This window comes from Pan paniscus, chromosome 12 (assembly GCF_029289425.2).
Source record: "Pan paniscus chromosome 12, NHGRI_mPanPan1-v2.0_pri, whole genome shotgun sequence".
In the NCBI taxonomy this organism is placed as follows: domain Eukaryota; kingdom Metazoa; phylum Chordata; class Mammalia; order Primates; family Hominidae; genus Pan; species Pan paniscus.
Genome location: NC_073261.2, coordinates 87,147,178 through 87,160,518, shown reverse-complemented (window position 1 = coordinate 87,160,518; position 13,341 = coordinate 87,147,178). Strand labels below are relative to the sequence as shown.

Here is a 13,341-nt window from a genome sequence, read left to right as displayed (position 1 = left end):
AAAAATAACACATTTTAAAAAGCCCCTCAAAAACAGAAAAAATAAAAAATAAAAAAAATTTAAAAGTCAGCATTAAAAACATTTAATCACAGAATGGTAAAACAATTAAGTTTCTCCTAAAATAATTTTGAAAATATTCAGCAACACAGATTTATTTATTATGAATTTGAGAATTACTTACCTTTTTGTTTCCCACGATTTAAAAAAAATTTTTGTTTTATGTTTTTAAAGACAAGGTCTCACACTTTCACCCAGGCTACAGTACAGTAGTGCTATCATAGCTCACTGCAACCTTGAATTCCTGGGCTCAAGGGATCCTCCTGCCGTAGCCACCCCAGTAGCTAGGACTACAAGTACACACCGCCATGTCAACTAAGTTTCAACATTTTTTTGTAGAGACAGGGTCTTACTATGTTGACCAGGCTGGGACCTCGAATGTTTTTGAAAATATTAATGACTAGCTTTTTTGGTCAGTACTAATACCTCACACAAAGACAAATTAAAACATTTATTTTCAGTGCTAACATTCTAAGGCTATACTACTTACAAGTTCATGATGTGGTTCTGTCTCCTTTCTTAAGGGTGGATCAAATTTCACTTGGCCAACTAAAAAAGAAAAAAAAGTAAAACCAGGATTTTTTTTTTTTTTTTTTTTGAGGCGGAGTCTTGCTCTGTCTCCCAGGCTGGAGTGCAGTGGCGCAATCTCAGCTCACTGCAAGCTCCACCCCCTGGGTTCACACCATTTCCCTGCCTCAGCCTCCCGAGTAGCTGGGACTACAGGCGCCCTCCACCACGCCCGGCTGATTTTTTTGTATTTTTAGTAGAGACGGGGTTTCACCACGTTAGCCAGGATGGTCTCGATCCCCTGACCTCGTGATCCACTCGCCTCGGCCTCCCAAAGTGCTGGGATTACAGGGGTGAGCCACTGCGCCCGGCCAAAACCAGGATGTTTTTATATTCTCAATGATATAATAATTTAAAAAGTTATTCCATGGTGAAAGACATTTAATGCTACCATCAACCACACACTGATCTCCAAAGATCTTTGTTTTCAATTTTTAAAACTGACACTAATAATTGTAAATATTCATGGTGGTATATGCGATATTTTGATACACGTGTACACTGTGTAATGAACAAAACAGGGTAATTAGGATATCTATCACATCAAACATTTACCATTTCTTTGTGTTGGGAACATTCCAAATCTTCTATTTTGAAATATACAATAAATGATTGTTAATTTCCCTACTCTGCTACTGAACACTAGAATGTATTCCTACTATTTAACTTTATTTTTGTACCTATGAAACAACCTCATTTCATCCACCTACCTCTTACCCTTTCCTGCCTCTGGTAACCATCATTCTACTCTACCTCCATGAGATCAACTTTTTTAGCTACCACATATGAATGAGAACATGAGACATTTGTCTTTCCATGCCTAGTCACTTAACATTAATGTCCTCCAGTTCCATCCATGTTGTTGCAAATGACAGGATTTCATTTTTTTTATGACTGAATAATATTCTGTTGTGTATATATACTACATTTCTTTTATTTATTCACCCGTTGATAGACATATAGGTTGATTCTTTATCCTGGGTATTGTGATAATGCTGCAATAAACTTGGGAGTGTAGATATCTCTTAGATATACTGATATCCTTTCTTTTGGATGCATAATCCAGTAGTTCTGAATCATATGGTAGTTCTATTTTTAGTTTTTGAGGAACCTCCATACTGTTTACCATAGTGGCTGTACTAATTTACATTTCCATCAATAGTATGTAAGAATTCCCTTTTCTCTGCATTTTCACCAGCATGTGTTATTTTTTGGCTTTTTAACAACAGCCATTTAAACTAGGGTGAAATGGTATCTCATTGGGGTTTTTCTTTTTTGATTTGCATTTTCTTTACAATTAGTGATGTTGAACTAATTGTAATATTACAATTAGTGATATTTTCATGTATCTGATGGCCATTTGTATGTTAGCTGGAAAAAGCCCAATAAAGTCTTAACCGCTAAAGCTTAATTTGTTAATTCTAGGCCATTTCCACAGTAAGAAAAGAAGATGATTAACAAAATTATATGTGTGTACAATCAGGTTCTAACTTGCTACTTTGTTGTGACCAGGAATAAAACACAGACAATCTTTTTTTGGTTTTGTTTTTTGAGACGGAGTCTCTTTCCGTTGCCCAGGCTGGAGTGTAATGGCGCGATCTCAGCTCACTGCAACCTCCACCTCCTGGGTTCAAGCGGTTCTCGTGCCTCGACCTCCTGAGTAGCTGGGCCTACAGGTGCGCGCCACTATACCTGGCTAAGTTTTTGTATTTTTAGTAGAGATGGGCTTTCACCATGTTGGCCAGGCTGGTCTGGAACTCCTGACCTCAGGTGATCCGCCCGCCTCGGCCTCCCAAAGTGCTGGGATTACAGGCGTGAGCCACTGTGCCTGGCTGAGACGATCTTAACTCACTATTTAGGTGGGTAGACAGCTGCTGATACAGGGTACTTGTGGAAGCCAGCCTGTAAGATGGCCCCCAGTGACTCCTGCCTCTTGGTATTCAAAATGCTTCCACATTGGATCAGCATTGGCTGATGTGACCAAAAGACCAGAGCAGAAGTAACTGTATGAGTTCCAAGATAAAGCTTCTGTCTTGGGCTCTCTCTGTTGGATCACTTGCTCTGGAGGAAGTCACATTGTGAGCAGCCCTAAAGAGAGGCCTCCTGGCAAGGAAGTGAAGCCTCTGGCCAATAGTTATGTGAATGAGCTTGGAAGTAAATCTTCCAGTCCAGTCAAACATTCAGATGACTCCAGCCCTAGCAGATATCCTGTGTGCAACTTTATGAGACCTTGAGCCAGAATCACTCAGCTAACCTGTCCTGGATTCCTGACTCTCAAAATCTGTTAGAGACAATAAATGTTTATTGTTTAATATGAGCACATATACAGAAAGTGAGAGAATTCAATACCTTCAGACTTAAAGAAATACTAAAAGGAATTATTTAATCAAAAGAGATCCATAAGTAGTGGTACAGAAATACAGTATTGAATGAAGAGCAAAACATTGGTAAATATACAAATACAAATTAACATTGACCATGGTTAATGACAATAATATTGTCTTATAAGATTTAAAATAAAAATATGGGAGTTGATTTAAAAAATGTTTACTGTTTTAAGCTGCTAAATTTTGGGTTTGCTACACAACCAAAAACAACCACTGCAGCTAAAGTATAAACTAGCCAGAGTAGACACAGATTAACTGTACTACATTCATCTTTTTTCTTTGCTTTCTAATGTATTGAATGTTTCAGTATCTTTACCTTTTATTTCCACAGCTCATTATCATTTTCTGATCTTATAACCTGGGTAAAACCCTCAAGTCCACTGAGATACAAGCAGAGGAAAAAATACAAAACAATAAAAATATATTACATTTCAACTAGTAAGAGCTTCAGCCAAAACCAAAACTTCTCAACCAAGGTGAGGAAAACAGTGAGATTTCAAAGCATAATCACTTTTCTAACGGTTTGATTTCAACTTTGTATGTAAATTTATTGTGAATGTTAATACCAATGAAAGAAGACCATGGGATTTGAATATTTAGCAATAGGAGGCATAAGGAAAAAAACAGTTGAGAAACACAGCCCTGTAATATCTCCAGTTATGTCTGGGTGTGTATATGCTTTTAAGCTGTTAATGGCTCAGATATCAAATGGCCCTTAGATCTGATAAGTAGGTTAAGAATGAGTCCATCCTAACTGTTCACAATTGATCACACATCAAAGATTACAAAATAACTTTTAGTAAGGTATCAAAACTAACATATACCTCATCTTGATAAAGGCCTATTGAACAGCTTTCACCTATACTTGTCTTCAAATTCCAAAATGCGGTCTGTAATAAAATTACATGAGGACGGTCTTGTGCATCTATCTGCCTTGTGTTATTGTCACCTGTGAACATGCCCATTTCTCCCACCAGATTGTACAACCCCTGAGTGCAAGGATGCTGTCTTACTAAAAGCCGTGACTATAGCAGGTATTCAGTATTACTGTACCTGAACTCTGTGGATGGAGAATGCATTTCCAGAAAGGGAGAAAGTCCCTATGGAGATTCAAACCTTACACTGGTATCACTCTTCTGCTCTCTTCAAATTCCCTAAAGTTATGACAAGCCTCTGCCACAGAATCTTCTAGTTACTCTTCAAATAACTGTTGGTCAATCATCCCAGTCTGCGGCACTGTTTATGATGCTCTTTTTTATTTTTACTTTTTAAACTTTTATTTTAGGTTCAGGGTACATATGCAGGTTTGTTGTATAGGTAAACTTGCATCATGGGGGTTTATCGTACAGATTATTTCGTCACCCAGGTACTAAGCCTAGTACCCAATAGTTACTTTTTCTGATCTTCTCCCTCCTAACTCTTCACCCTCAAGCAGGCCCCAGTGTCTGTTGTTTCCCTTTGTGTCCATGAATTCTCATATGATGTTCTTCTTTCTTTCCTTCCTTCCTTTCTTTTTCTTTTCTTTTCTTTCTTCTTTCTCTCTCTCTTCTCTCTCTCTTTCTTTCTTTCAATTGAGACACTGTCGCCAAGGCTGCAGTGCAGTAGCAGGATCTCAGCTCACTGCAGCCCTCTGCCTCCCAGGTTTCAGCGAGTCTCCTGCCTCAGCCTCCCCAGTAGCTGGAACTACAGGCACACACCAACAGGCCCGGCTAATTTTTGTATTTTTAGTAGACACAGGATTTCACTATGTTGGTCAGGCTGGTCTCCAGCTCCTGACCTCAAGTGATCCACCCGCCTCGACCTCCCAAAAGTACTGGGATTATAGGTGTGAGTCACTGTGCCCAGCCTAGACATCTAGTTTGAAATAGCATACACATGCATTTGCACTTAGAAGTTGAGAATCACTGATATGTTACCACAGAGTGATTCAGAAATACTATGCTATAAAGGGACTGACAATGTAATTTTTTAATAAAATGAGATAACAAGATAGAGAGTACTTTAAATTACATTTTCAACAGTACTGAATATATAAAGTTTTCTAAATTAACTGCAAGTCACCTCTAATTACTTTTTTTTTTTCCAAACAGAATCTTGCTCTTTGCCCAGGCTGGAGTGTAGTGGCAGGATTTCAACTCACTGCAAACTCGGCCTCCCAGGCTCAAGCAATTCTCATACCTCAGCCACCCAAGTAGCTGGGGTTACAGGTGCACATCACCATGCCTGGCTAATTTTGGTAGCTTATGTAGAGACGGAGTTTCGCCATGTTGGCCATGCTTGTCTTGAACTCCTGGCCTCAAGTGATCCGCCCGCCTCGGCCTCCCAAAGTGCTGGGATTACAAGCATGAGCCACTGTACCTGGCCTCTAATTACTTTTCGTATATTAAAGAAATGATAAAGATATTTCATAATTATTTTTTGTATATTAAAATATGAGAAATGCTCTCACATGCTAAGGATGCCATTTTCGGAAAAATAGTTTTGTGGTGAAATTAGCAAATTTAAAATGTGACTTCAGCAGGAGCTTTAAAGATAATTTTATATGATCACACAACTAACTGCTGGCAAGCAAAGTACCAAATCCCACTCCTGAGCGTTTTATATAACCCACCATACTTTCCAGGTATCACTAGAACAAAACTCAGAGAATAAATGCTTCTAAAGAATAAAAAAGTTAAGGCACTATTGTTCGAGGGATTCTTGTTGGCAGTTTATCACTGATAAGTTGACAGTATTGGATCCCATGTGAATGAATGGCTTGTCTTAGTGGGCCCATAACTTGGCTGCCCCTAAGAAATAACTGGAGGCCTATTTTAAAAGGTTTCCGGGCCAATCCAAGACCTACTGAATTGGACTCTATGGAAAGGTGGTGCCTGAGAATCCCTTTTTAAAAGTTTCCAGGTTACTCAGATGCTAGGGCAGTTTGCAGACCTCTATTTCTCTGTTACCCTTGGATCATGAGTGCATGAATGACGTGGGAGCTTGTTAGTAGAACCTCAGATCCCATCCCAGGTCTACTGAATCTGAAACTGCACTTAACAAGCTCTCTAGGTGAGTTACATGCACACAGGCATTTACGGCACTGCCTTAATTACTTCTACCCTGCTTATTCCAGGAATTAACTTATCCTCCCAAACAGTAACAACATAAATACATCCCATCCTGCCACCAAAAATTCCACAATAAGGAAAATGAAATTCTTACTGCCCTAATTAAACTTTACCTTTAACAGTGTTTAGTAAGAAAAACTATTCAGAAGGAAATAAAACAAAAATAACTGTAACTAAATTATAACTTATTTTCTATCATTAAATCATAAACTGTGTATAGTATATACTTACAGTTTATCTCTGAGCGTGTTTTTTCTTCTCTCACGTTTCTACTTGTTGAGTGAATTCTATGTGGTACAGCAACAAGAGGCTAGAAAAGAACAAAATCAATGATATGCAGCATTTGATAATCAAGTCATAGTTTGGTCCACAAAATTACCCAAATAGGAAAAAATACTTCATTTTAAGTAAAAATGAAAGCAAAACAGCATTTTGCAAATTTTTTTTTAAAAAAAGCAAACCACAATAGCAGCTCAAACTATTAGGTGAAAAAATATTTTTATTATTCACAACATAAATTATTATTTGTACTAGAAAGGGCACTTCTTTGGCTAAATACATATGAAATTAAACACAATTAGTAACATATTCTTATTTGTATGTGCAACATCAGACTTGTCTAGATCCATTCTACAAGGATGAATCAAGTACACTTGAGTATCCTGGATCTATTCGGACATCGAGAAATTCTGAAGGGAAAGGAAACACAACAGTGTAAACATTACCACTTGAATCTATCATTTAATGATGGTTGAGCTTAGAAGCCTTTTAAGGTTTATTTTTCAATTTATGAATTTTTTTGAAATAATTTTTTAAAACTACACATAGACATTTATAGATGATGTAGGATATTAGTTTGTGTTTCACTTTTGGCACTATCTGAATTGTAATCGATTTAACTAAGACTGGAAAAATTATATAACTTATGCTTATGTGAACATACAGTATTTTATGTTTTTCAGAAGCTTTATTTTTTTTTAATTAAAAAAATGCTCTCCACTCCATCTCAGTTTCTTTTGGTTACAGATGTGCCATTATAATTTCCATGAGTAGGAAACATACCAATATTTAATTATTTGCCTTTAATTTGCAAGGAAGATTCACACCTTGAAATTATTTACAGAGTCTAACTAATTAAATGTGATCACAAAGGAGTATTGGAAAACTTATACTCTGAATGTCCAATATAAGATTTGTCAAGGGCTCCAACAAAAGAAAAAGAAAAAGCTGAAAAAATATGATTTAGAGAAACCCTGTGAAAACTGAACCTCTAGCATGTCAGGAACAAAACTGATAACTAACTCAAGAAGTCAAATGATTACAAGAAAGGCTATCCAGGTATACAGAGGCCATATTTCACCCTTTAGAACAGAGGTGAACTGGAGACTTGACTGATTATCTTCCCTTCAGATGTACCAATTCAGATGGATGGATATGAAAACGGTATTTTTTCATATTTTTTCAAAAATTTCTTTTGAAAATGAAATATTTCATGTAAAAAAGGAGAAAGGGATTGCCACAAGATTTTGTTAAATGAGGCCAGGGAATGAAAGATGCCCAACCTGAAATTAAAGTAGGCAACAGAATGTTAGGCATCATCTTCTGAAATGCTAAATAATTTGTTTCTAACAATGAAAGATTACACTTAACATCTCTAAAACGGTATTACATTTACTAGAATTTCGAATAAGCAGAATTGATTCTAAAATAGCTCATCTGAACTTAAAAAGTTGCCCTTCTAAGAAAAAGGATATCCTTTAGAATCATTTAATTAGACAAAGGCCATGTAGATACATTCTCAAAAATTAAAATTTATAGAAAACTCTATTCTAAAATTCACGTGGAATCAAAAAAGAGTCCAAATAGCCAAAGCAATCTGAAGCAAAAAGAACAACACTACAGGCATCACATTACCTGATTTCAAACTATACTACAAGGCTACAGAACCAAGAGAGAATGGTACTGGTATAAAAATAGACATATAGACCAATGGAACAGAACAGAGAGCCTAGAAATAAAGCCATACATCTACAACCATCTGATCTTCGACAAACCTGACAAAAAGAAGCAATGGGGAAAGAACGCCCCATTCAATAAATGGTGCTAGGATAACTGGTTAGCCATATACAGAAGATTGAAACTGGACCCCTTCCTTACACAACATACAAAAATCAACTCAAGATGGATTACAGACTTAAATGTAAAATCTAAAACTATAAAGACCCTTGAAGAAAACCTAGGAAATACCATTCCAGACATAGACATAAGCAAAGATTTCATGATGAAGATGCCAAAAGCAATTGCCACAAAACCAAAAATTGACAAATGGGATCTAATTAAACTAAACAGGTTCGGCACAGCAAAAGAAACTATCAACAGAGTAAACAGACAACCCACAGAACAGGAGAAAATTTTTGCAAACTATGCATTTGACCGAGATCTAATATCCTGAATCTGTAAGAATCTTAAATTAACAAGCAAAAACCAACTCTATTAAAAAGTGGGCAAAGGACATGACAGATACTTTTCAAAAGAAGACATATACACAGCCATCAAAAATATGAAAAAATGCTTGAACATCACTAATCATTGGAGAAACACAAATCAAAACCATAATGAGATACCATCTCATACCAGCCAGAATGGTTATTATTGAAAAGTCAAAAAATAACAGATTATGGCAAGGCAGCAGGGAAAAGGGAACGGTTACACACTGCTGGTGGGAATGTAAATTAGTTCAGCTACTGTGGAAAGCAGTCCGGGGATTTCTCAAAGAACTTAGAACAACCATTTAACCAAGCAATGCCATTACTGAGTATATACCCAAAGGAATATAAATTGTTCTACCATAAAAACATGCATGTTATGTTCATCGCAGTACTACTCACAATAGCAAAACACAATAGCAAAGATACTGAATCAAACTAAATGCCCAACAACAGTAGACTGAATAAAGAAAATGTGGTACGGATATGCAGCCATAAAAAAGAACGAGATAGTGTCCTCTGCAGCAACAAGGATGGAGCTGGAGGCCATTATCCTAAGTAAACTAACTCAGGAGCAGAAAACCAAATTCCACATGTTCTCACTGATAAGTGGGAGCTAAACACTGAGTACACATGGATACAAAGAAGGGAACAATAGACACAGGGGCCTACTTGAGGTTGGGAGGAGGGTGAGGATAAAAAACTACCTATTGGGTACTAGGCTTATTACCTGGGTGACAAAAGAATATGTACATGAATCCCCCGTGACATACCATTTATCTACAGAACCAACCTGCACATGTACCCCAAAACTAAAATAAAAGTTAAGAGAAAAAGAAACATAATGAATTATTTTTTCAAGATCACTAATAAAAATGGTAAGATTTTTAAAAATTAAAATGTAGCCTTTAATTTCTAAACATAAATACTCTCATTTTTCCTCTATAAATGTAATACACACTAACCATAGACACCTGCGATAACGGGCTTATAGTAACTAATATATGATATTTAGAGAAGCACTGATGAAAATAATCTTTCTAATAAATGGCATTTAAAGAAACAAGCCATTCACAATGATGCATGGTGTCTATTTTTTTAAACAATGCTTTACATGCCACGTGATTACAATTATTTTTATTACTTCTTGATAAAAAACAAAACCCTGCCCTTATAAACCATTACATGTTTATTCAACTTTTATCATCTTAAAGTTCTATGATTATTGTTATCCTCAAATAATATAAATACAAATAACAGGCCCTTTGCAATGGGAGCTAGATGAGAATGTCAAGTTTGTACGGGAAGGAAAGACATAGACAATATGATAAATCCTAGTTAACATAAGCCAGTGGTTTTTGACCGGGGCAATTTTGTCCCTGAGGAGACATTTGGCAATATCTGGGGACATTTTTTTGTTGTCACAACTTGGGATTAAAGGGTGTTAACTGGCAACTAAAGGGAAGAGTCCAGCAATGCTGCTAAACATTCTAGAATGCACAGGGCAGTCCTCCCAAAACAAAGGATTATCTGGCCCAAAATGTCAACAATGCTCAGATTGAGAACTCCTACAAGCAAATGCCAATACTTTCTGAATGCTGTCAAATTTACTTTTAGGTCTTCTCATCTTTTTCAAGTATATACACTCAATCACATACTTTTTTTTTTTTTAAACCACAACTACAAAGAACCTCCTTACCCCAATTTTCTCCCTAAAAATTGCTAGGAATTTTAGGAAATATGGAAACTAAAACCTTATTGTTTCTTCATTCCACGTACAGTTTATCCTTGAACAAAAGTTTGAACTGCAGAAGTCAAGGACCAACATTTCATATATGTGGGTTTTGCAGGGCTGACTGTGGGATTTGGGTATGCACGGAGTTTGGTATACTTGAGAGTCCTGGAACCAATCCCCCTTGTGTACGTCAAGGGACAACTATATTTTCAGTGTTTTTAAAGAAAGGTAACTGTTAATGATAGTAAAATCTCAAGTAATATTTATTTTGTCAAACATCTCTTAAAATTCAAAATCAAGAGTCTAAATATTTCTACTATATAAATGTCATATGGTAAGCTATTATTTAATGTAAGAAGAATCCACTAATCTGCTATGCAGTAGATAAGAACCTAAACAAATGAAATTACAAACATTCACATACCTGACGTGCTCTTAATCCATATGTAACCCTCTCTTGACTGCATTCATTTTTTACATGAATCTTAAGGCTAAAGACCATATTTTACCATTTCTAAAATTTATGAAAGCTAGTGTATTCAAACATTTAGATATGGGGGATGGCTATCATTTTTTAAGAGTCTTGATGAGTTTTTAGAAGTCCCCAATTCTTTGACCATTATTTTTATTTTTTAAACTTTGGTCTTTCTGGCATCTTCCTATTGGCAAACTCCTTTCTAGCAATGTCACTTCCTTCGTGACATCTTCTCTGACTTCCCTAACAAAAGTTGGCTGTTTTTTCTTCTCCTGAAATGGTGAACTTCTCAAGATTAGGAAATAATGTTTTAGCTACAGCAGGTCCCCAGTGAATGTTCATCGAGTTAAATATAAATAAACAGTCAAAAATTAAGTATTTCAATAATTCAATAGCTGTTTACACGTTGCAAGTAGCTTTCCCTATTGCAAGAGAAGACTGCAATTTAAAAAATCTGCGTCAACTCCTTATATCAAAAGGATAAGACATAAATGCAATGAAATAATGCTAAAGGCATTAACCCATTTATACCTGAGGTTGCAAATTTTTTGTGTGAAAAATCAAACCTTGACGATGGCCTTGAGCAGTAGGATATAAATAACTCCCACAAGCCTAGTTCCAATAATGGAACACTAGGCTAAATGGGTTAATGATTTATGGTACTTTTTCTTGGTCAACACAATTTTTTTTTTTTTTTTGGCCCTTTATGTTTTTTTCTTGGAGGAGTAGTCCTCTTTTTTCTTTCCTTTTACTTCATTAAAACCATTCTATGTGCACTGCCAACTTCATATAGGAATATTCTGAAGGTGGGTAGAATGGAGATGAGTTCTATTTAATGTTAATTCATGGACATTACTATAACCTTTGGAAGTAAAAGAGGTCTTATTCAAAAAACTTTCGCAGCTCCATACTCACACTAAGGTCTCTCAACCAGCATCTATTTCATGTAATTATTGCAATACCCAATAGCTTCCTCTGTGGGTGAAATGCTACCTTTGAAGCTATTGTATTACCTTTGAAGGAGATACACTCTTAGATCTATCTTTGTGGAAACATAATTCATAAACATTATGCTCTAAGTCTTAGATTCAATAAGGCAAATCAAGAACAAGACTCAAACTAACTACTCACAGTGTAGGTACATCTCAGGGAAAAAATATACAAATTTAAAAGACTGAAATATTAAATACTTGTGATGGTGAAACAGTAGCAAAAGTAATTTTGAAAATTAGGTATTTAAATTTTACATGTGCAACCTGCTTTTTAGTTTACAAAGTGTTTTGATGCACCTTAGCATTATATCCTTAAACTCGTGAAACAAGCATTATTCTTCATTTCTGTGGGGAAAAGAAAGAGAGATCAGATTGTTACTGTGTCTGTGTAGAAAGAAGTAGACATAGGAGACTCCATTTTGTTCTATACTAAAAAATTCTTCTGCCTTGACATTCTGTTAATCTATGACCTTACCCCCAACCCCGTGCTCTCTGAAACATGTGCTGTGTCAAACTCAGGGTTAAATGGATTAAGGGTTGTGCAAGATGTGCTTTGTTAAACAGATGCTTGAAGGCAGCATGCTCCTTAAGAGTCATCACCACTCCCTAATCTCAAGTACCCAGGGACACAAACACTGCGGAAGGCCGCAGGGACCTCTGCCTAGGAAAGCCAGGTATTGTCCAAGGTTTCTCCCCATGTGATAGTCTGAAATATGGCCTCGTGGGAAGGGAAAGACCTGACTGTCCCCCAGCACGACACCCGTAAAGGGTCTGTGCTGAGGAGGATTAGTATAAGAGGAAGGCATGCCTCTTGCAGTTGAGACAAGAGGAAGGCATCTGTCTCCTGCCCGTCCCTGGGCAATGGAATGTCTCGGTATAAAACCCGATTGTACATTCCATCTACTGAGATAGGGAAAAACCGCCTTAGGGCCGGAGGTGGGACATGCAGGCAGCAATACTGCTTTGTAAAGCATTGAGATGTTTATGTGTATGCATATCTAAAAGCACAGCACTTGATTCTTTTACCTTGTCTATGATGCAAAGACCTCTGTTCACGTGTTTGTCTGCTGACCCTCTCCCCACTATTGTCTTGTGACCCTGACACATCCCCCTCTCGGGGAAACACCCACAAATGATCAATAAATACTAAGGGAACTCAGAGGCTGGCGGGATCCTCCATATGTTGAACGCTGGTCCCCTGGGTCCCCTTATTTCTTTCTCTATACTTTGTCTCTGTGTCTTTTTCTTTTCCAAGTCTCTCGTTCCACCTAACGAGAAACACCCACAGGTGTGGAGGGGCAACCCACTCCTTCAATTTCATAGATGAGGATACTGAGACTTAAAATTAAGTGGCAGGGCATTCAGCTAGCTAGCCATAGAGCTAGGAAAAACCCTAGACTTTTGATCTAATATACAATAGCAAAACCAAACAAAAACAGGTAACATGCAGGTTACTCATACAGACTGTTATTAATGAACATGGATGAAACTCATGATTATTTCTGAGAACAGTTTTACCTTCCCGGCTTAAA

The 13,341-nt window shown here is 36.8% G+C and overlaps 1 protein-coding gene across 6 annotated transcripts in view; it reads right to left on the bottom strand.

The window, feature by feature from the left end:
* Positions 1–13,341, bottom strand: part of MAP4K3 (mitogen-activated protein kinase kinase kinase kinase 3) — a 188,011-nt gene that overhangs the window by 59,534 nt on the left and 115,136 nt on the right. For all 6 annotated transcript variants that reach the window (XR_004669789.3, XM_034952985.3, XM_034952986.3 and 3 more), the window contains 2 exons: positions 6,353–6,431; positions 548–606 (listed from right to left, as the gene is read on the bottom strand). Coding sequence is in view for 5 of the 6 variants with exons in the window: in XM_034952985.3 (XP_034808876.2) it covers positions 548–606; positions 6,353–6,431 (138 nt within the window). In the remaining variant the exon portion in view is untranslated. The remainder of the gene's footprint in view (positions 1–547; positions 607–6,352; positions 6,432–13,341) is intronic.